Source organism: Charadrius vociferus, unplaced genomic scaffold, assembly GCF_000708025.1.
Source record: "Charadrius vociferus isolate BGI_N301 unplaced genomic scaffold, ASM70802v2 scaffold365, whole genome shotgun sequence".
Taxonomy (NCBI): domain Eukaryota; kingdom Metazoa; phylum Chordata; class Aves; order Charadriiformes; family Charadriidae; genus Charadrius; species Charadrius vociferus.
In genome coordinates, this window is record NW_009648559.1 from 1,010,360 (window position 1) to 1,034,224 (window position 23,865).

At 41.0% G+C, this 23,865-nt stretch overlaps 2 protein-coding genes across 2 annotated transcripts in view; both read right to left on the reverse strand.

The window, feature by feature from the left end:
- Nucleotides 1-603, reverse strand: part of STARD5 (StAR-related lipid transfer (START) domain containing 5) — a 4,587-nt gene extending 3,984 nt beyond the window's left edge. Inside the window, exons 1-2 of the mRNA XM_009886156.1 lie at nucleotides 591-603; nucleotides 70-295 (exon numbers count right to left, since the gene is read on the reverse strand). Of these exons, the coding sequence (XP_009884458.1) occupies nucleotides 70-295; nucleotides 591-603 (239 nt within the window). The remainder of the gene's footprint in view (nucleotides 1-69; nucleotides 296-590) is intronic.
- A 446-nt stretch (nucleotides 604-1,049) lies between these two features.
- On the reverse strand, nucleotides 1,050-22,690 carry TMC3 (transmembrane channel-like 3). Its single transcript, XM_009886157.1, has 22 exons — nucleotides 22,581-22,690; nucleotides 21,169-21,312; nucleotides 19,767-19,842; nucleotides 16,910-16,991; nucleotides 16,093-16,199; nucleotides 14,981-15,079; nucleotides 14,745-14,887; nucleotides 13,162-13,309; nucleotides 12,186-12,229; nucleotides 11,880-12,027; nucleotides 10,987-11,096; nucleotides 10,748-10,826; nucleotides 10,104-10,343; nucleotides 8,391-8,519; nucleotides 7,658-7,725; nucleotides 7,293-7,421; nucleotides 6,366-6,476; nucleotides 5,690-5,815; nucleotides 4,256-4,334; nucleotides 4,016-4,058; nucleotides 2,617-2,914; nucleotides 1,050-1,884 (listed from the first exon to the last, which is right to left on the reverse strand). Exons 1-22 carry the CDS (start codon nucleotides 22,688-22,690, stop codon nucleotides 1,050-1,052), a joined length of 3,348 nt encoding a protein of 1,115 aa, XP_009884459.1.
- Nucleotides 22,691-23,865: the final 1,175 nt, after the last annotated feature.

Here is a 23,865-nt window from a genome sequence, read left to right on the forward strand (position 1 = left end):
AGGGGTGGAAAGCGATGGCGGAGGCTCTTCTGTTCTCTTACCGAAGATGGGCCCCCTCATCTTACACACTTGCAGCCCGGCTGCGGTGCAGGCCCGTAAGGGCCTGTGGCTGCGGGGCGGGTGGGGAGCTGCCGTGGGAGACGTCCGTCCCCCGTCCAGGCCTTGGCGATGCGGCACGGCACGGCTTGGGGGAACCCACTGGATGGAGACAGCGCGGTGCTGGCTAAAGGCCAACAGAGTTCTTTTATCACAGCGTAATCCAAACAGCGTGAAAGAAGCGGCAAATCTTCAGCATCTAAAGAAGGTGTAAAATTGCAATGGTGCGCAAAAACCAGGGTAGCATTAAATTAGGAGCAATGAAGGAAGTTTTTTAGAAGGCCATGGGTAGAAAGCTATCTGCAGTGAAGCTTACAGGCAGGGCTGAAGAGTCCCACCAGAAAATTAATGGCAGATCCAGGATTTCATCTAGAAGGCTGTCATACATTGCTGTGATCAAATCACTCCATTGCCCATGCAGTAACTAAAACTCACTATTCTGTGTAATTAACCTATTGCTGGTTTGTCTGTGTATATATATGTCTACACCATACTCAAACTAGGCATGTCAAGATATTATAAACCATACTGTAAATAGCAACTCTATTTTAGCAAGCTGATTACGTGCTGAATTTATTCAGTGGAAGCATCTTTAGCTGTGACTGTCAAAGAGAGCCTCATCTGACACTTTTTTATACTCATTTAATTTACATGCCCCAAGTACATAGCTTTTGATTTTTCCAGTAGGCAGGGTTTTTGGTCTTTAACAGCATAACAGTAAATAATAAATTGGAATAATTTTCTCTTCCAAATTCTGCAACATATCAGTTGTGATATTAAAGCGAGGTACAGTTACAGTAAAACACAAAGCTAACTATGCTTTTCCCACCTCGAATCACTGCATTCACTGTCGTTGCAAAGACTTTGTCATAGTTATTCCAACAGACCTCAAACAGCAAGTACAACAAGTGCACGTACACCCGTTCAAAACACAAAAAGGTTGGGGCACTTCCTCAGACATTTGAGCATACCAGTTCATTAGGCTCAGTCAGATCAACACTGTTTTTTGATTTCTTTTTGGTGAGTTTTGCCCCGGGTTTTGGATACTTTTCCTTGCTATGAATGACCTGGATATACTGGTCGTTGCTGCTGTTCTGCGGATCACTGCTGGATTCAATGGAAATGGAATCAGACTCTGTTAGAGATTGCTCCAGCTTCTGCTTTGATTTTGGTTTCACACGTGGCTCGGGATAGTTCAGGTGCACTTTCTTGTAAGCGTATGGAGGCCTGTCCAGGTCTAGCTCAAAACCGTCGTCCCAGGATTTGTAATGCACTCTGGCTAGATCTTTGCTTGTAAGAATGTGGCCATCAGCACGTTCCCCAATGTAAAATCTTGGTGCTGGGCGAAGATCAGACAGTGAGCGAGGGCGGTGGGATCTGTTAATGAATTCTCTCCCGAGTTCCTCTTCATCCTCCTCATCTTCACTGGGATGAGGGGAATACATCTGGTGTGGTGTTCGAACCACGTATCTTCTGACGTTGCGTGGATACAACTCAATAACGTCTCCCGATTCGTCTTTTCTGAAGTGCCTTTGGAGTCGGGAGGTAGAACGATGCGATTTTTTGCGGGACTCATTTTCATTAACAACAAAATACCTGGTAGCATATGGTCTACGTCCCACAAAACCAGGAGCCCCTGCCCCAAGAGCATCCGGATTTACCTGCCGAATGCCTTTTCTGAAGAGAGGCTCAGAATGAACATCTTCAGTGTGCTTTTTGAAAGTCGCTGGTGTGTAGGGCTTTGCTTTACAGAGCTCACTTGCAGTCCCATGTACAACGCTCGGGTACCTTCAGGAAGGAAATAATCAGAGTTACACTCATCTATCAGTCTAATTTGTACATATACAAAATTCATTGCTCTGGAAGTCAAACACTAGATTGTAAAGGTGGAGATTATGGAATCTCCATTGTTGCAAATTTTTAGGACCATTTTGAGAAACATACCCCAGAAATTATTAGTTACATTTGTTCTTCCTTGAGAAAAGGCAGCAGACAATTCACCTCTCGGGTTATGTTCCCGTTCTGTTTTCTTATTATTCTGGGAACTGTTTAAAAATGCTCTTTTTATCTGATCGCTTGGACAAAACCAGGTAGCTTAAAGCATTAGTTTGCTGTCTGGACCAACATGTCCAAGACTGGTTGCCCTACAGCTAGACATGTACAGGCAATTCTGCACGGGTCCTTCACTGTGTTTGTCTTGTTCATGGAAACAGTATCCTGCACAAACTATTTTAGTTATATGCCAGAGAGGAAGCTTAGTATTTACCTTTCCTTGGGGTGTGTGTAAACTCTATCAACTACATCATATCAAAAGTTTCATAATCCCATCGCAATTAAGGGAGAGTTAAGGAAGTGGTGCACTCTGAATAGTGCCCATGAATTAATCTGCTTTTTAAAAATTCCTCAGCCGTTCTACTGCTCCAGACAGTCTGAATACACTGCTATTTTGTAAACAAACACAGGTATATCAGGGAGCTGCTGGAAGAAATGCAATTTCAAAACCAAAGCAGTCAGTCTTGCCTGTTTGTGATATGATCATTTCTTGCTTTCTGCACACTTGATACTGATGGAGCTGGCGTTAATGAGGTGGAAGTTGTGGGAGTTGCGTTGACAGGTCTTGCAACATCAGTTGAGGGCACAGTTTGGGGCACAGACTGGGAAATGGTTTGTATTCTGGTGCCTTTGCTCACAGGGGATTCAAAGTTCAAGACACTGCCATTCTTTCGGGGAGTTGAGGACCGAACAGAAGACTCCTGGCTGATAATATCAGTTTCTTGCTCTGGCCTCTTGTCATTCCCATCCAGCTTTTGGATTCTGGCTAGAAAACAGAAATTATTACAGGAACTGTCCAGGCCTCTAAATTTAGAAGCTGCTGCGTAAATGCAGTGGCTGAAATTCACCCTTCAGTCAGGGGATCCAATGCTAATAGAACCCCACTGCATTCACAAAAGAGAAACTGGTGTCACGCTGGGACATGTGGTGATAAAGGGGTGGATTGGCATACTACGGTACATAGCAGATGTAGTATTGAGGAACACAGAAAAAACACTGGACATTGCACCGTAGGATTCCAAAATAGGCAACAAGCCAGTGTCTCTTTTCAAGGGCCCCATTCTAGTTCACAATGTACACCACTACCAACGTGAAGGTGGCTGAATTCAGCAAACTGGCTCTGGTGACTGTGCTGGTCACAGCCAAAAGCTGAATTTGGTTTCCGTAACAAAGGAAATCCAACTAGGACACATACCTCATTGCCTGTAATAGTCACTCCTGGTCACTATATTGCTATGCATCAGGTATTTCACCATTATGTGTCCGCTGGAGAGCTATAAGGCAGTCACAGTAGCATTAAGATCTAGCCATAGGCTACTGAATCATGTCTTCTCTTTGGCTAGGCAAATTTTTACTTGGTCCTTTCATTGGGAGGTATTAGAAGGACAGCATCCTTTCTGTGGTTTCTCATAGCTAAAATCTGAGAAGTGGAAGGTGCAGGTTTCAAATTCCCTCAGGCATAGTAGACAGTTAAGTCTGAAATCTTTTCATTGCTGTGGAAATATTCAACCACCTCAGGTCAAAGAATAGGGGCCATGCCCTTCCTCCTTGTCTGCCTGCTGCCCTCTGAATTTTATGCAAAGTCTGACATGATTTGAATCAGAGATGCCTCCCAGGTTCTGCCTGGTAAAAGCAGGAAAATACCCAGTCCAAAGATCCCAGCAGAATTTAGGTTTAAACTACACACCTTGTCTTTCAGTTCGGCCAAGATTAAGTCCAGTGAGCTCAAAAAACATCTAAAAGGAGGACTCACAGGAAATACAGTTTTTTAAATGTAGTTGAACTTCCCTGTGTGTATGAGAAATCAAAATGGTTTTGCGTCTAAGTGCTTTATTAATAGAGGCATTTCTAAAGCTCACCAACTTACCTACTGCCATCTGAACCACCTTTTTCTTATCTTCAGTTCTTTCCTAAAATACATTCAGAAGAATGAAAAGCAGTACGTTATTATGGATTAGAGAGTAAATCCACTGCTGTGTAAGGATGATAAACACAGGATTGGTTTTACGTTGTGGAACACTGAAAGTGACTTCAGAGATTTAATTAGGCGAGTACTTTCCTGAAGACCCACCAAATTGCACGTGAAAGTGCTTTGAAATGTACTTACTGTTTGGATCTTCATTCTCAGTTGATTGTTGGTGAATTTTAATGATCTCGCAATACTTTGTAGGTAATAGATTAGCATGCTAGAAGTGAAAGAGGTGATTATGAGTCACATCAAACATTCTTGACAGTTTTCTCTTTGAGGTTTTATGGGTCATCAAAATGATGTACAGGTTCAGGTGCTGCTTTGTAGCATTTGCTTTATACCGTGATAATGGATCACAACCTTTTTTCAAGCAAACATACATGAAAGGAAAAAATAAATGACACTGAAAACAGATTAACAGCAGTTCTAGTTGCGCCTGTGTTTTTTTTGCAGGTCTTTTCATTGGGCATGTAACCCTGTGTGCATTTCTAGCTTACGTGCTGCACATGCTCAAAATGAAAATTTTGATAAATATTTTTTGTCTTTTTTTCCCAGTCCAAGGTTACAGAACAGAGACGCCAGAATTGCAGCTGAGTTTGCACACTCATACCAATGTAATTTTGTTGACCGACTGGAATAAAACCTTGTTTACACTGGCACAGCCGAGGTCGGATCTGGCCTGACACAATGGATTATGCTGGCTTTCAGACGAAGTAAAATCTTATAGGTGGGCTTCATACCACAAACATTTACATAGGTGCTTAGCCATTGGTTTGAAGCAGTCAAAAGATCTATTTAAATTTGTAAATATGTTCACATTTACACGGCTGGGACCTTAGAGGAAAAAGTTACAGTTAGGAAGGATGGCTTCAGTCTTTTTGATTTGTCTGAAAAGTCCACTGGTGGGACAAACTCTGCATTTGTCTGTAGTTTACAGGGGAAAAAATGATACAAAGGTACGCACAAGACAAATGATACTTCATAGAGCAAAGTGAATTTCAAGCAGCTCAAAGTAAGAATTAATTCCCAGCTGTAAATGATTATTTAGAAACTAGAGTAAGAAGGGACTTCTACTGGAAAGTCTGCAGCAAGTTATATTACATTAACACTTCAGAGCAGACCTTTGTAATTGATTTATCTTGTCAGAAATCAGGATGACTGGGTAGCTTCTTTAAATGATGGTCTGAGCCCTGTTCACAGTCATAAAGTGAACTAATGACCATGAGGAAGTGGAATGTTAATTTCTGAGGAGCTCTTGAGAGGGAAGAAGGATCTTAAATCTTCCTGGAACCAGCAGCACTGCAAGACTTGACACAATATAGTGAACTTGCTCTAACGTGGTTTCCCAGAACAAGAAATTCCTATTGAAAATGTGATGACAGTCTTTTTAACATACTCTCGTTCATCTGATCTATATACTGTATATTCAATAAGGTGGGTTTTTTTCAGATACGCTTAATAAAATTACAGCAATGCAGTGTTTGTTCCTCAGTCTCAACGTTTGACTCACCAGAGATAAGGCCAGTATTAATACAATCAATTTAACCTGCCTGTGGAAAACAAAGTACTTACAATAAAAGTAGTAGTGCAGGGAGGACAACCACAGGACTGCTGATGTAAGTAATCACCGTGTTGAACCATGTGGGAAAATCATTTTGAATCGTTTCAGAAACAATATCGTATATTTTTTCTTGTCCGCTACAAGGGGGAGGGGGTGGGGTGGGGTGGGTGGAGAAAGTAAAACTAAGTTTAAGAAATCCTAGGTACCATCAGTTTGTTAAGCAGTGTTGCACTGAGTAAACACGGAGTTTCAGCCAAAACCACTTTGGCACAGTATGGGAGGGGGGCAGATAAAAGCAATTTGTTCATTATTTGCTTTTTAACAATTTTCCCAAAGCACAAAAACATTGGCCAGGCTTGGAGGGTGCTTCAGCAGAGACACAGGATGGTGATGTTTGCTAGATTGCTCGCTGGCACATGACGTTATGTAAACATAAAGTAGCTGAACCACATGTATAAAGCAAGATGTCGAGCCTCAATCAGAACATTGACATATTCACCTAACTAAATCTTAAACTGGTAAACATCATCAGCAGAAAAAGATTGTCCTGTCTATAAACTTCTTTTTTTTAAAAAAAAAAAAACGAAACAAACACAACAGTAATTCGGGTATTATTGCATCTGTTGAATTTGTTGTGAGAGGGTGAAATAAAATCTTTGCAATTTTCATTACTCCGTTATAACTTACCTGAAAGGACCACAGCTTAAAGATGGCTTATATCGGGCAATAGCAAAAATTGTTGGTAACATGCATAAGAACAACATGAAGAGCAACATGGCCAAGTAGAAATTATTGGATCTGCAAGAAGACATAACAAGTTTCAGATTATACTAATCAGAGAGAAAAACAGAGGCAACATGAAAGGTGCAAGTCTGTATCTACCTAACAAGTTCAAGATCTACATTTCTGAAAGATCAAAATCATTTTGCTCTGATTATAAAGTCTGAACAGAACCAGTTTCAATAGACTCTTAATGATCAAAATCCTATTTGCGCCGCTTTCCAGATGCCACTGCTGCAGCCAGAGAACTGTTTATAGCACCCTTCTAGAAGAACTGACCTTACTGCCCAGTTGTGTTGGGGAAGAAAAAGAACAGTGGCAGAAGTTGATTCATCTTCAAAACATGTTAGAAATAACTGATCTTAAGCTTTAAAGATGCCCTAAATTATTTCCATTTTGAGTAAACAATTACGATATTCATCATGACAGAAGGAAAACGGGAAATTCTGTTGTGCGATGCAACAGACAAAAACAGATACTTCATAGCTTTCAGAGAAAGAAACATCAAGAAATAGAACTTGGAACAGATAACACATGTAGGTTATTGTGTTCAGAGTTGTGTGGAAAGAAAGCATTTATGTTAGGCCACATATAATGGTCTAGGAATATTCCCTGACATATTTTTCAGTTCTTGCATGTCTTCCCTGCTTTTAAACCCTCCAGTTTCTTAGTAACTATGTTTTCTTCATAGACCTTTGCTATCAGTACTACTGTCAAATTTCATTGTCAACTCTCAGAGCTAAAATCTCCTGTCACTTTGTTCTTATGCACAGAAGACATTTCCATTGTCCACATTTGATTTATTCTTCATTTTTTGTTCTTATTTTGACTAACCGTGATGCTCTGAAAACCTGCTGATGTGGTACGTTACAGGTTAACACAGCCCAGCTCCTCAGGTACATGAGCCCAATCAACTTGAGAACATTGAATGCTGGTAAGCAAGGTGAAAAGAAAGCTCCCATCCTGAAAAATAATATCATTTCAGTGCTCAGTGTTGTGAGAAGCAATTTTAATAGCAAAAGAACATATGAAAACAAAACAGGTGAACAGCTCACTATCAACAGATGATCTCTCTTTACAATAAAGTATAAAAGACTGCATTACTAATATCCTACCTGCATAGGTTTCATTGGAAATCATCAGATTGACTTAGTAATCAGCCAACAAAGGACAAGAAAAATCCCTTATGGACTACATACCAGATCATTCCTTGGTTGTAGACCAAATGCAATACATTCTCTGCAATTTTGAATTCTCCATATTCTGGCTACAAGAAACAGAGTGTAGGATGAATACCTTGTCTTAATCTTTTTTCAGATCATTTATTAGAAGCATTTGACTGAATCAGATTGCAGACATCACATAGCCTGAAATCTCCAGACCAAATACCACCTTTTGCAGGCAGTGGGAACACAGTAAAACCTACTCCGCAGCAGGGGATTAAATAAACTCTTTCTTCCCTAGTTTACTGCACTTCTTTAGTTAAGGACAGGGAACAGTCCTCAGCCTTTCATGCCAACAGCATCTTGCTAACTAAGTATTACCGTGATTTTCTTGAAGGGCTATATGCTTTTGGTTATTGCTTCCTGAACCACTGTCTGCATTATGGATGGATGTTACAGCTACAGAAAAGAGGACGTGGGCAGCAACCCCATGCCTTCTGTCTCATCTTTGACTCTGGGAGTGCTCCGTGACCTCACTTTGGGAAAGACAAAGAGGTTTTTGCACCACAGCCATGAGAGTAGGCTCGAGAAAAACATCCCATCTCAGCATTTACCTTGTGCCCCCCAATTTAAATTCAGTGTTAGTTATGCCTTTATAGCTACCAAGAAATTCTTTATCTGTTGAAAGGCCTTAAGGAGGTTCAGTACTAAGGGAAGGAGCATAACTATCTTCAGTGTTTTAGCTTGATAAAATAAAGACTGTACTTACAAACTTGCTTTCTAGATCCCAGCACCAGCAATCACTTAAATATCGGACACACAGTCCACGGAAAAAATCAATTAGCAGGATGCTTGCGACTGTGAAAATCATGTCGATAATTGAAAGCTTTAGCATCTCCTGAAATACATATTGTTTACACATACTGAGTCATTCTGGAAGCAGCCAGGCTGCATATGGCTCTTTTGCATTTGTAATTGTATTTTGGCTCAAGCTTAGTACACTGATGAAATAGGATTTGAATATATAAATTATTTCCTTTTAAGCTTTTCCTGTTTGACTTTTCCCTTACTTGCCTTTGTTCTAGCAAAGAGAACAAATAGAATCAAGCTTCCAGTGTGCCTCTATTGCTTGCAGCAATAAAATTCTGGTTAGCGTAGCTTCAAGCTTTCTTCTTAATGACTGTTCTGAAAATCTATCTAGATAAACTGAAATGGGTTGGTTTCTTTCTGTTGTATCCAATCCTCTGTTATGCTGCCTGTTGTAGTACAGCCTTGCTAAGTGCTTCACAATGAGAAACGCTTATTCATACAAAACCAAAACCAGTGGTAAGAGGATCATTGAGTCATAAAAGAGACCTGTTTAGTGCTTAAAAATGAATGGGGTTATCCTATATTTAACTGAGCTTTAAAGTCATACAATTAAATAGAAAAGATTCAGTGCCAAACATCTCTATGCCATTCTGGGGAACAAACAAACAAACAAAAAAAAAACAACAAAACCCACAAATGGCAATTCTAAAAATTTCCTGATGCCTGTGCAATAGGGAGAGGGGCATACAATAATAGAAATCAGCTTTTCAAACTCAGGAAGGGCCTTTTGCTCCAGATGGTCAGACAAGACCTTTAATATTGCTCACTCTGGAAACAAGGAGCTCAGTGAGTCTGAAGCACGCTAGCATCCTTCTGAATCTAGTAGCCTGGACGTAAATGCAACGCTGACAGTGGCCAAAGTACATTGGATCAAATGACATCTTTTGAATTTTCTGTGGTTAAAATTTCTCTCTGTAGGTGTTAGTCACTCAAAGTAAAGGCCACAGGTGATGTCTGCTTCACACGCAGAGAAACAAAAAGCATCATATTAAGTCTGCAGATGTTCTGCAGCCTGGCTGGGGGAACACGTGTACATGGCACTGCCACCTGACTGCCTCTGTCCTTATCAACTGGCAGTGCTTTGAAACCTTTTGTTGTTGTCCTCTTTGTCTCTGAAGAAGTGAAAAACACTTGATTCTCTAGGGATCTACCCAGGCAGAATGAACAGAGAATTCGGAGATGTTGTACAAATGACTAAGTGCGCAATCTCATGCTTAGCTCGGGTCTGTGTCCCCGTCTCTGCAGGCAGCAGCCTGAGTCTGCACAGGGCGCGTGTTATGGTCTGTACATTTTTTCCGTCATGTTTCTCTGTATGAGTTTGACAGGATGCATCCGATTCAAATAGGATCTGTCTCATGCATCTGTAGAGATCTGCCTGGGCAGAGCTGAAGACAGAGACCGAAGCCTGGCAAAAGAACATTTGTACAACACTAAACAGCATTGTAGATACTGAACAAAAAACAATGCTTCTATCTGTGGCCAAATTGCTTTGTGTAGTCTGGAATTTATACAAAGAAAAGCTCTAAAATTGAACACAGCACAACATGATTTTAATATTTTTGTCAAATGCGGATTAGGAATAACTTGATGACATAATACAACAATTACGTACTTGACCAACATACGTCTCCCAGCACTGATCCTGTGGGTTCTGGGTGTTAAGGGAAACTGTTTTGTTAACGAGCGAGTCAGGGACTGTCAAGCCTTGAGTGCGAGACTCCTCCAATGTGACAATGCCATTTCTCTTAATTTGTACATCAGGAATAGTTGTAGATAAATTGTCTTCTTTAGAAAGCGTTTTGGTTGCTAAGAAGGTGGTAGAATTACTTGCATTGTTGTTAACATCAGAGTCCTGAAATAATAAATGTCCCAAAAGCTATTGTTTCAACTGTACATACACGTCTGTACCTTCTACAGCATACACACATAGAGGCATTGCTTCATGTATTTTCAAGCAGCAGTTAGGTGATTGTTAAGTAACTGTCAATGTACGGAGTCAGATGGAACTTGTAAGGACAGTACTGAAAGCTGATTTTAGGTAGCTGGAAATATTTTGGCCTAAAGTGATGGCTTTTTTTTTTTTTTTTTTTTTTTTTTAATAGCTAAGCAATGCACTTTACCATCCTATCAAACTGTAATATGTTTTAATCAATTTCAGACAAATTTTCATCTGACTTCATGTATATCACAATAAATGAAATTCTCTCTGTAAGGTCTACTAGCTTTAAACAGCAGAAAATATCAAGTTAAACTTACAGTGACACTCATACTGTCCACTTTATCCAGGAGAGCAATGATTAAACTGTAGAGGTTTCCCAGGTATAGAACAAGAACCCTGAAAACAAGAAGAGTGGGATACAGGTTATCAGCATTGTCATCCCATCGGCTTCTCACACATTCTCTGCTTTGGCTGGATTAAAATGTGCGACCAGGACACATCTCTCCTCTTCCTCCCTTTCTTCCCAAGTATTTTCTAGACTGCATAATGCTCATACCTGGCAAGCTGGAAGCGAAGAGTGGTCCTTGGATGATACATCTCCAGAGCTGCCACAAGTTCAAAAGCAGAGGGTGCAATCATTGTAATCAGTGACACAACGACGCTTACCTACACAACACAAAGAAGCAGCGGTTTTGTAGCTTTGCATGTAGATCTTCTGTGGTACCGTACCGTGGCTGCTGATTGAAATACTGCTCATGCACATACAACGGCGATTGCTTTTCATGAAGGAGATGCTTTAAAAGCTATTATTGACCTCTGTAATAACAGTAGTTATGATCCAGAATTATAGATCTGGAATACAACCGAGGAATCTTTACTTCAGACATTCTAGCTTTAAAGTTACTACTTTATTAAGTAAAATAAAAACTTAACGTGTGGGAAATATGCAGTCAGCATCTTCCTCTGAAATGGAAGAGTAGCTTCTGCATACCTCTTCACTTCCTGCTCTGTGTCCACCCATTCCTCTGAATGGAAATATTCCCAGAACATTTGGTATCCCCCAGTTGAAATTAATAGCTATTGCCAAAGCTGATTCCTTTCTAGTCCTTTGACCCAGTGTTCGCTCAGCTCAATCAGGGGCACAGAAGTAGATTTGTAAGTGATATGAGAGTTTATGCTCTGTCCTCACGAAATGGGGGCCAGCTGGAACTGCAGTCTGTGTGAAACGCGGCCCTGCAGCATCCCCTGCCCGCTTCAGCTCTGCCAACGCCTTGCTGCGGGCAGAGGCAGCAAGTATGCGAAGAGAGAGCCAGGTAACCCCCACTCTGCCTTCTCATTCCTCATTTCTCCTGGCTAATCTCTGGCAATTTACACCTCGGTGCACACTATTGCTACAGAGAGCCCTGAGACAATAATCCTACTTCTAATGCAGAGGTGACAGAAACGTACCTCGTTTTTTTCCCAGAGAGTCAATTCCTTTTTGGTGCGCTCTAACCTTTGGGATCGATCCACGACAAAGTATATGATGTAGATACTACCAGCAAGCGAGAGAAGCACAAGGATGTTTGCAATAATTCTTAAGCTTATGGTCACTGCCCTGGGCGAAGAAAAAAAGACACAGCCAATAGAGCAGGTTGTCTATGACAGCAGGGGTCTTTTCTAACATGGTTTTTAGAAGTACGAGACAAGCAGATTAGCACTGCTATCTGCATTGAAGCAGTGCTTTGAAAAGTATCTCTGGTCTTATATACATACAAGTTTTTGCTTTTCTTCTTTTCCTGCTCTTCCAATATAGCTTCCTTGAAAGAAACACAGCATTATCATTTTAATAGTGTTCAGCAGACATAATACACATATCTTTCACAGAAGCTACCAAGTATACTAATAAAAAATTTCACATCCTGAAAGTGCAAGTAGACAAATACATCTCTGTCCTGCATAGCTTTTTAGGAGTGATAAACAAACTTAAATACTGAATGAGATTTCTGAGAAACAAATACGCAGTAATCAAATACTTGTGCGCTTTCAGCCATGCATCTTCAGTGGGGTACAACCAGAGGTTTACACTGCCAGACTTTTTTGCACATGTGCCTGTAGAATCCATGGGTCAGTAATATAATACAGCACTGTCAAAAGTTATCCTCAGTCGTTGAAATAACTAAATATCACAGCTTATTAATTTATCCTTGACACAATTTGAAGTAATTTTGTTCAATGACTGAATGAGAATACACCAAATTTGGGAAATAAATTACTTTAGATGAAAACCACATCTGTTCTTAAATTCTAAATGGAAGACATCTGTATTTAAAGCAATTTTCTAATATTGAGAGAGCTGTAAGATGTCTCTGGAACATTTGTTATGCAAAGATGAAATAAATGAGTGTTTTCACATTGTTAACGTGAATTTGATTCTATTACACAATGAAATTGCATCACAAGCAAATTTGTTTCTAGTTATCTAACTTCTTCTCACACATACAGTGGCATTAAATAAAACTTTTGTGAAGAACACCACAATGGCCTTGCTGGGACAGGACGACAGTGTCAGCAAGTATGATGTGACTGCAATGCCACCCAGAGATGCAAACCAGCCCTCCCCTGGGCAAACAGATTGGCAAATGAATACCCAAAACCAATAGGAAATGCAAGGGAATGAGAGAAAAGACTAATAGAGCTTACAGATTAACAAACAAATTAACTCTAAATAATTTGAAGGTCAGTTGCTCACCCTAATGCTATTAACTATGGCGGCAGCTTTGCTCTCTGCAGCCTCCGGGTTTCCTATTAAATAGTCCCAAGCACAGAACAGTCTCCAACAGAAAGTGTAATTTTCATCAGAGGCACTTGCTAAACTCATTCTTGAGTTCTTTGCCATTCTGTAAAAAAGACAACAAATAATCAACTGTTGTTAATGTGTGAAAGATGAATCACTGGTTTGGTTCAGAGTTTTCAGATGTCTGCACTTTCAGAACTACCAAAAGTTTGCAGTAATTAGTGTCATTGTCAGCAGCTTTCTGAAGACAATAAAACAGGGTGAGGTTCAGAGCATGAACTTCACTTTTGTTCTAGTGCAGAAGTGACTCACTGTGGAAGGGCATTTTGATATTTACATTCTTTATAGCTGAGAAATAAAGCAAATAAATATCACTAGAGCTGTGGACTTAAACATATTTCAGTTGTACGATCTCCAGGTAGGAACCAGCTGGAAGATCATATCACTAAGATCACTATTACTGTGATAACAAGGTAGTTTGGCAAAACTATGATCACGCACAAGATCTGTTTGTTTTCACCCTCAAAGTATATGTTATTGTCAAACAAAAACCCAGTGCCATTTTACAGACCTTGGGAAAAAGAAAGAAAACCCCACCGACTCGTCTCAGATAGGCAAGGTGGCAGAATATTGCAAAGTGTAAGAAATGAAGTGAAGACTAATAGCTTAGGAAAGAAAGGGCATCCAAAAGGACAATGTTAGAAGGGGAACTGTAAGCAGCTAAGCAAAGAGTCAGTGAGCTAAGTCAGAAGGGGAAGAGCTAATCATATCCAGAAACTGCAGATGCGTAGATCAGCGTCAAACATACCGGTGACCCTTGGCACAAACCAGCAGGTAGAATAAAAATAAATGAAAAGGGAAGGTTTGGCTTCAAAACTGAGAGTTATTACAGGAAGCGCTGTCCCTGGACTTCACTGTGCAAGGTAAATAGGTATCCAGAAGGGAAGGGAAAGCGAATCAGGAGAGGATAGAGTGACCTTGCCCGTCTCCAAGCATCGCACATTCCTGGGTGTACGGTCAGCGCTCGCACTGCTGCCCTCTCTGCTGAGTAACTCCTACCCCGGCCCCTCGCAGCAAAGGAATTCAGCTTACGTTCGAAGGGGGTGCCACATACCGGCTGAAACAGCGCATATGATGTTTCATCTAGGGTGGAATTTTTATATTTGTCTTTCAATAGATGGGAATAATACCGCTGAAAGTGTTACATTTAAAATAGAAATTTCTGTCATCTATACCAGAAAAGAGGAAAACGGAAAGGGCTGCAACGAGTGCTGGACCTTCCACTGTACAAACACAAAGCACACAGATCATCTCTGCTGCTCTTTTTATGGGCTGGGAAACTGAAGAGAGTGCAAAGATAAATGATAGCAAGCTAAAGAACAAGCTAGAATTAAACTCAGTCTGCCTCCCTGATATTAGCCGGCTTGAGCAGGTTAATAGAGCCATGCAGAATAAATAGAGAGGAAATGGGATAAATACACCATTAACAATTGCCTGAACACACAAGGTTCCGAACAGCAATAAATGGGACGTCTTACTTTTTTAAGAGAATGATGAAGCTGTAAGCAAACACTGCCATTCCAACAAGGAAGTAGGCGAGAGGCAGCCGATATCCGGCTTTCCCAATCTTCCTGTCATGACCGTAGTAGCCATAAAACAAAACAGAGTACTGGAGGTAGCCCTGCAAAGACCAGAGCCCATAAGTAAGAGCAGCAACTAATGATTACAACAGAACAGCAACAGTGAAACAATAGAAGAGTTGTTTTAGTCTTGCCCCTAGTGACCAGATGGTGTCCAGGTCTTGAGCAGATTCAATATGCTCCTTGGGAATGGTCTTGCTGACGGTGCTGCCGAACGGTGCTCCGGCCAGTAGCTGGGAAGGAGAGAGGAGGTCTCAGAAGCTGGGCGAGCCCCTCTGGCCTGGGGCTGCCTGGCAGAACCCGCCAAGAGCTGCCCACACGGGTGGTACCATCAGGATAGAAAGAATCGGGTCATTCCTTGTCCTAAACTAGGAACTCCGTGAGAAACCGTCCATTCATTGTCCACTAAACAAGATGGGGATTTTTTTGCTACCTGTGGTCTACCTATGGGGAAATTTAGTGCTCTGTAGACATCTTCAAAAAGGCTGAGAAATTAAAAGAGGTATCAACTGAAACGATTAACAAAATAGCTTTAAAAGTTATGTTTGTTTTAATTTAAGCATTTCTAAATTACTTGCGACAGAGTTTGATCTCAAAATGGCATTTCAAGATTAAATCTACTTTTCCTTAAAAAAGTAAAAAATTAAAGTGAATACCTTTTTTATTTCAGTTTACTTTTTTGTTTGTTTTCAGGGTATTTACTTTTTTTTTCAGTTTAGCCAATGAGAACAAAGATCAGATATTCCCATGTTTTCTGATAATGTTATTAAAGCACAGGTTAGGTGAGGCAAAATAATATTTATGAGTAATTTAACAAAGTTAACATTCTTGCATGCAAGAACTAAACAAAGTTATGACTGTTCAGAACTTCTAGAAAGTGATTTCTAACGGACAGTAATCCAGAGTCTGGAGAGGGATGTTATGTTTTTCTGCCTGTAAATGACACTAATAGGACTTGAGCGTACTCAACACCAAGTACAGCTTTTAGGATTTGGTTCTCCATTTTAGTAATCAGATACAAACATATTCTGTAAAAGCATTAGCACCGTGTTGACAAAATATCATCTCTAACACTAATAGCAAAATTCTCTTATCCTTTGGCAGAAAAAGCCCTCTTAATAGGGGAATTTATTTTAAATAATTCATTTCAAATTGATGTATGCCTTCAAGTGTGATATTTGTTTAATTCAGAAAGGAAAGTGCAACAGTAAGCATTTTTCTGTAAATATTAACAACGTGTTCTTACCTCTGGTAAGACTACAAATGCTCCTGTCATTATGGTAAGTACAATATTGATTCCAAATAGCCATCTCAAGAAGATGAAGTAAGAGGCAACTCCAGACCCAAAATGACCTTAAACCACAGAAAATAGTTATCTAAGCTACACACTCTATAAAAGCTCATATCATTTATTCATGAAGTATTACCTGAATAATAAAACAAAAGAAAAACCTTTCTTATTCACACAGGGCGTACAGCAAAGTAGAGAAACTGTTAACGTGTCAATGAGAAAATTACAATTCCAACCCAAACTCTTTTGGGGAAGTCTCATGATTACCAGCAGCGTTTACGCAAGAAGCTGCTGCATTGGATGAAATCATGCATCCATTATCCTTCACCACCGGAGCAGAGAGGTGTGACCTGCCTGCTGATGGAACGTTAAGGGCTGCTTTAGTTCAATTCAGGGGCTCAGGGGCTGGTGACACACGTTACGACCACACTTAAACCCTGCACAGATCTGGGGATGTTGGCCCGAGGCTGCTGCCCCCTCGACTGTGATAAACTATAACCAAATCTTGCTGCGTTTTCAGAACCACAATGGGACAAATTTGACTTTCTAAAAGTTATCCACCCACTAAGACCACAAACGAGAACCGTGCAGTGTCTAAGGCCCCAGGAAAAGAAGAAAAAGCAAAGTTTTAAATGAAAACATCACTGCTGAAAGTGTGCATTTAACTCTCTCCCAAATATTAATGTAATTCAGTAAATCAAAAAACAAACCCTAACACTCAGCATTTTAGCAAGTGCTTTACTTTTCAATACCATTAAATCTTTATACTTACTCTCGATTTTCTTTATTCTCATTTCCCAAGGAATAAAGATTACCACAAAATTATACGCAAGTCTAATAAACTTCCTCCAAAGCTGAGAAAAAAAGCAGAGAAATGAGAAATGTAAAGGAATTTACATTTTTTTTACTTTTGCATGTAAAGGAATAAATGCAGAGTATTTTGCGCATGTCTTTCATCTTGTATCACAAGAAATATGAACAGTAGTTACTAAGGTCTTCGAGCACGTCTGTGGGTGAGGTGGGTAAAGCAAACCATGGTGGGTTTTAGAAACACCCAAATCGTGGGGAGCACAGGAGTCCCTGACATTGCTCACCAGCCAAATGCCAACAAACATGAGACAGAGCTCCCTTTATGCACCTCTGCGGGTACAGTCAGGAGCCACCGACCCACATCTTTTACACATAAAGCCCACGAGGAACCAAGAGGAGGTGGCCAACGGGCACCGTTCCCTGTCGCCTTCCGCGTGGCTGGGGGCTGCGGAGGGCAGCAAATTCAACAGCAGCAAATTCAACTGCTGTGTTGTCAGCTCTGCGTATTACAGCTGACATCTGCAGAACACCGGTGCTTATATTTTGTAGAGCCTTTACCCAGCCTCCATTTTTCACACGGTCAGAGGAAAGCATCTTCCTGCACAGCGGGGTGTGCGTGTGCACGAGGGGGAAGAAACAAAATCTGCCAAAAAACTAAGTGCAGTTTTTGATTTGTTGAGTTAGAGCTATAACCTTATGGTATCAGCAGAAAAATAATGTTTGTATATCATGCGTTGTAAAGTATTTCTAGTACAGCTAGTTTAAAAAAAGCCCTGTATTTTAGTCAGCAGCAGTATCAATATTATATCATGAAATCTAATCTGAAACCAAAGAGAAGTAAATAACATTTTAAGGACAGAATGTATCATCGATATTTTTGGTCAAAGTTAATTACATTTTATGGTGGTACGGGTATTTTATTGCATGAATGGGAAGTATTTTAATTAAACAAAGAAATTGTAGGTGCTGGGAATTGCATGAGAATTGCTACTTTCATTTGAAAACAAGGTTCACAAAGCTGAGAAAGGAATCAAGCAGCTTGTGCCAGTTGTACTGCAGATTTATAAAATATACAGAGGTGACCATGTGGGAGTAGTATTTGTTCAAATTATAATTAGATAGCTATCACCTCTTTTCCTGCCTGCTGCGTACCTGAACAGATAATTTATACTTTCAGAATCCAGAGTATGTGTATCTGGCATTAATTGCAAATGTAAAACAATATAAGTGTAAAATAATTGAACTGAAAAGGAAAAATGCTCACTGTCAAAACAGTAAAACGTATTTTAACTTTGATTTTCATAAATAATAGCATGAATGTATTGTCCAGTAATGAACAATTTGTATTTTGCAAATTTAAAAAAATGATTCAAAAATATATACACTTACAGCTGCATTTTGTTCTTAGCATATGTTCAGCTATTGAGTTCTTAATTTTGATGATGTAATGCTTCTTTTGCTGCGCTACAATTTTTCTTTCCTTGGTCACCTTGCTATTTTCTGAGAAAACATGTGGAAATGAAGCCCTTGCGGTTTAAAAAAAAAAAAAAAAAAGTAGCTCATTCTGTTGCATTTGCTGAATTTAGCCCCGATGTAAAGGGCATAGTCCCTAATTTGTGCTAGGAAAAAAAGAATAGAGTTCCCCTACACATACTGCGTGGTGCTAATTAACTGCTGAATTATACCCCTGTGCTGAATATCTTCAAGCAAATACACACAACTGAGGCAATTAGATTAGATACAACCTTTTTGTCATTGTGAACTCTAAGATGAAAGCCTCCATGTTTTCATAGGAAGGGGAATGTGAACAAGTAATGAGCCCAATCGCTGATTTACTGACCTGTATTGCAGACCCTTAGCACTCCTCTTTCATGGTAACAGCCTGGTTCCACTCATGTCAAAGGCAAAACTCAGTATTTATTTTAACAGCATTTGTTACTGCCACTGCATTTGCCACACACGCAAAGGCAGAACAAGGGGAATTAGTGTTTCCTACCTTGGAAAGTTGTACTTTGAGCCTTTCCTGTGGGCCAACATAACAGAACAACAGATGCATATGCAGCCTTTCACTTGTTCACGTGAATAAAACGCATAGTGGTCTATTTTACTGTTACAACCCTGCCGTTTTGAATTAAGATAAGTTACTCATTAAAAGTCTAATGATTATGATGACAAAAATATTCTTGACTGCTTAGATGACTAAAGATCTCTTCTCTGTTGGTTACATATTAGGGACAATTTCCTTCATGTTATTAATTTCCAGGAATTAGGGCCAGGGTCTATTTTCAGTGGTGTAAATAGATTTGCTAAGATTAGATTCAAATTTTTTGAGTATTATGCAAGCAAAAAGCTTCTTTAACAATGCATTTACCATAAACTATTGTAGGATCGTCTTCCAAACTAAAAGCTAGACACATTTTTCATACTAAACTATTGAACTGTGGCCCCAGAGTCTGGTGAAATAACTCTTCAGAGAATACTGGCATCGTGTTGTTGGTATCCCATTCCCATCACCCTCCCCCCAGCAGGCATCAATATTTGTAGATTATTTGAGAAGGAAGCTCATACTGCGTTAATAGAAGAACATCCATCCCTCAACACATCAAATTAGTCTGCAAAAATGTAATTATGAAATTCACAATAGGAAGGGGAAAAAAAAATAAAATAAAGCAAGCAGCTTTTAACTGCTTTTACCTCCCTCTACAGAGTTCCTGAGTTGGAGATCAGGACTGCGTAGCAAACATACGCTTCTGTCAACAAAAACTGCAGATAACTATTGGTATAGAAAATAGCTGTGATTTAAGAAAAAGCAGCCATACCTCTGCCCCAGCAGCTTGGTAACCCCTTGTCCTAGTGAGCCTCCCTTCGTACTTCAGCACGATCTCCTTCGCCTGTCTGCACAAGAAGGTGGAAGTTCATTCTACATTGATCCCATTACTCGGAGCCCCTCATTCTGCACAAGCAGCGACTTAGCAAAGTTGTCAAATGCTCTGAAATACAGTCGTGGGCTGTCTCACTGTAAAATCCTTATCCAGGCAAAGCTTTTTGCTTTTCCTGTTGAGGCTTTACTGACACTTTAAAACCACTGAGAATTTTGTCCAAGAAAACTCAACATTCAAAAGTTTGACTACAGGGAGAATTTTTTATTCTTTTTTTTTTTTTTTCCTTCTCTGTCCTTTTGATGCAAAGTCTTTCTTTTAAAACAGTGCAACCCAAATGAGTAAAATAAAAAAATCCCCATTAGAGTCTGGTTCATCTCATGTGAACTAACACCTCTTCTGCAAATATGGTGTAGTGCTCTTGTAAGATGCAGAGAGGTGCGTGTTCATCTGGTCACGCACAGTGTTTGACCTCAGCAGAAGGTGAATGGGGACCCCCAAAATCTCATCAACAGGAGCAGGAAGGCACCAAGTCACAGACTCTGCCAAAGAGAGAAAAATCTCTCTGTGCTTCCAAGACTACACAAGGGCTCCACTGCTGGTAGGGATTCCTTGTGACTGAAGTGCCGCCATAGCATCATACAGGGTTCTAAGAGAAAGATGCCAGGTGGAAGGGAAGAATAAAGCAAGCCCCAAGCAGAGCACGCTGTGAATGGCCTGACACAATTTAGACAGGTCACCCAAAGCGTTAGGCACCTGCTCTTTCACTGTAAATTTGGTATTATTAATATAACAATTGCCATCTCTTAAGCTGTGAAACTTGTTATTACTACACTGAACGTACCTTTTAAACCTACAAGTAGCCAGTATTACTGCCCTTTACCTGAAGATTATGACAAGCTTCTGTTCTCATACCAGGCGATTGTCACATGCAATTACCTTGAAAATGGCAGACTGTTCTTCCTTTTTGGGACAGAGTGAAGCAATTTAGCTTAAAGATGTATTACTGAGCATTACCAACAGCCTTTCCTTAGACCACTGAATAGCTGACACGCTGTTTTAACAGTTAACAGCCACCGCATGATTTCTTGCTCTCTCTTCTGCACAGTGGCTGTCTAAAGGCAGCCACAGGCATGCCCAGGAGACAGCTTCACCTGCCAACTTCCCACCCCGGGGCTGCTGCCCTCAGCCAGCGCTCAGATCTTGTCGCGGCACCCTCCTGGCGTGCTTTCCGAGCAGCTCTTAATCATTTCTGCACGCAATCCCTTCCAGCTTACGCTGAAAAACTTCTGAGGCTGGAAGCAGTCAGTGAGCCTAAAGGCTTTCGTGCCAACACCCATACCTGAGCGCCCTCAGCTTCTGCCTCATCGGCCACGGCCGGCAGCGGATGTTGGACATGATCTCCTTCTGGTACTGGATGTTCTGAAAGATCTGCTCTGGGTCATGGCTCTCAGCCTTTTCCTCACCGATATCATCGTCCGAGTTGCTGGCAGTGCAGCACACACCCCACAAGAGGAAAAACAAGACAAATTATTCCCATTCAGATCCCCGGCAAACTGCTGGTTTGCACAGGATTCAACCTATTAGAGCAATATAACAGCAGTGAGCTAGGGAACTCACACAACCTTATTGTTTTAAAGTTGATGAATAATTCGGATGATTTCCCCATCTCCAGGATGTGCCTCTCTTCCTCCCCACCTCTTGCTGCTGTCATAAATTATCCCCGCTCCCCACCACGAGTCCCAGTCTGTCCTCTCCGAGCATTGCCAGCCATACAGCTTGTACATCATGCAAGACACTCTGTATAATTTTTCTGTAACAAAGTGTTGTCTAAACATTTCCAGCAAGAGCACTTAACATTCATGTATTCACTGTGTGGTGTTGGCCTTTTATCTTGATTGTAATAATGATAAAATATTTCCTTGTTAGAGTGGGAGGAACAGATCCTTCAAACACGGTCGCCCTTCGTTCCTGTTCTCCGCTGAGGGGGACGGGAGTGTGGGACCCCGCAACACAAGGAATTACTGGTCCCTGTAAAAAGATTCAAGTGCTTTGATGCAGATTTCTGTGGATGATTATTAAATCGTCTTTTCTGATGCTGTCACCACCTTTGCTAAGCTACAGCACTCTCGGTTCTGTTTGAAACAGGGTGTTATATATCAAACAGCAGCAATATTTGTTCTTGCAGAGGCTCGGGTCTAAAAACCTGTGGTGACTGTTTCCCCTGAATGAAATGACGAGATCTGAAGTATTGTAACAACCACCAGGTAGGAAGTTTTATAACTGTATTGCTGTGCACTTGTTCAGAAAGTTCCCTGCAATTTTGCTGCAAAAGCAACACCTTTTAAGCACTTGGAAATAAACCATAACCTAAACCATGCCTTGTAAGAACACTGAAAAGACATACTTCATCAGACCACTGGATCCATCAATCCACAGTCCTGTCCCCTCGGTCACAGGTGACGTTCAAGGGAGATGTATAATACACAGGAAAAGTATAGAGAGATTTCTTAGCCTGCTATGCCCTGAACTCGATGGAATTACACTGTTTTATGTACAGTGTGAAACGTGACTTTTGTGAAAAATAAATAAAAAAAAGAGGTTTAGAATGCATGTAAATACAGAGAGAAGAATGATTTTTCTCATGCTCCTTTTCATGTTACTACACCGTCTGGATGAAAGCGAAAAGGCAAGATCCCACTTCTGTGCTCGGTAAGGCAGATTTGCACTTGAGGAGAGAGGAAGGTCTCTTACCTGTGTGGTGGCTCCTGGTAGGTATAGATGCCGGCGTGTCGCTTCACCGTTCGATACTTTTTGCAGGACTTGGCAGTTTTGGCTGCCGCGGCGCCCGTTGCTGCGGCCATGGTGGCGGCTGCCGCCGGCACCAGGTGAAACTCTGCTGTGCGAGACGAAAGCCTTCAGCTCGCCGGTCAGATGTCTCTTCAGCAGCCAAATGTTATTAAGTAGAGAGCAAAGGAGCGACTGCGAGCCCTGCTGAGCAGAGGACTGCTGCCTGCGCCTGGTGCTCCAGCGTGGAGAGGACCTCTCCTGGCAGTGCCTGCGTGCCTTAAAGTGGCAGCACACAGCAGCCCCTGCCAGGGCACCGCTGAGAGAGGTGCCCAGAAGCGAGGGAAGGAGCAGAGCCCACGGGTGGGCCAGCTGCGGGCTTTAATTCAAAGCCACGTTTCCCTCGTCGTGGGTGAGGCATTCCCCCAAAGCGCCATCCCGCCACACCACGCTGCCCCGCTCTGGGTGATGCTTCCCGTGAACACGCTGGATGTGCTGTTGACGTCTTTCTTTGCTTCACGTGATGGAGAGAACATTCTTGCTCGGGTAAAAAGAGACAGTTTGCATTTTGGCCTTTACTAACGGAGAAAAACGTGACGTCATTCTCCCGCAGGACTTCCAGATCCTCTCCCGGAGGACAGCCTGGAATTAACACGCGGCTGCTGCTATCCTGGGCCCCAGCCCCAACCTCTCAGCGTCACCTCCGTTCGTTATACCTAAATTGATGGCTTTTCTCTTGGAGGTAATCAGAATACCTGCTATTCAGACGAGTACAGATTACCAAGCAATTTACTTTTTCTTGATATCTTAATTATGCTCAATTCCATTAATTACTGTATCATCTTTAACATTTACAATAAGCATTGACTAGATTATTGATAATAATAACGGTTATTCCTAGAGCTAAAACTCTGGAAAACGTTACCATCTGATGCTCATTTCCCATTTCTTCAGCTCTACTACTTAACTAATGTTATTACAAAATTAATTTAATAGATACTAAAAGTATATTTAACACAGAGAATCACTTTAAAAGACAACAAATGGACTGGTGCTGTGAGCTCGAGGATCCTGTATTAAATAACTATTCTCTCTTTTACTTTCTGTATGTCCTGGGGCAAATTCTTGCACTTTTATGCCTCATTTTCCGTCCTTAAATAAGGATAGCATGTCTGCATTGCACAGGCAGGAATGATGCATTCGGTGCCTATCATAGGATGCTTATGTATTAATACATCATTAACTACCATCA

Excerpts from the sequence above, each read along its gene's own strand:
- TMC3 (XM_009886157.1), bottom strand. The coding sequence starts at position 22,690 with ATGGCCGCAGCAACGGGCGCCGCGGCAGCCAAAACTGCCAAGTCCTGC. Across the intron at positions 10,827-10,986 it reads CTTCGCTTCCAGCTTGCCAG|GGTTCTTGTTCTATACCTGG; the intron begins GTATGAGCATTA and ends TCTTGTTTTCAG. Across the intron at positions 1,885-2,616 it reads AATGATCATATCACAAACAG|GTACCCGAGCGTTGTACATG; the intron begins GCAAGACTGACT and ends TCCTTCCTGAAG.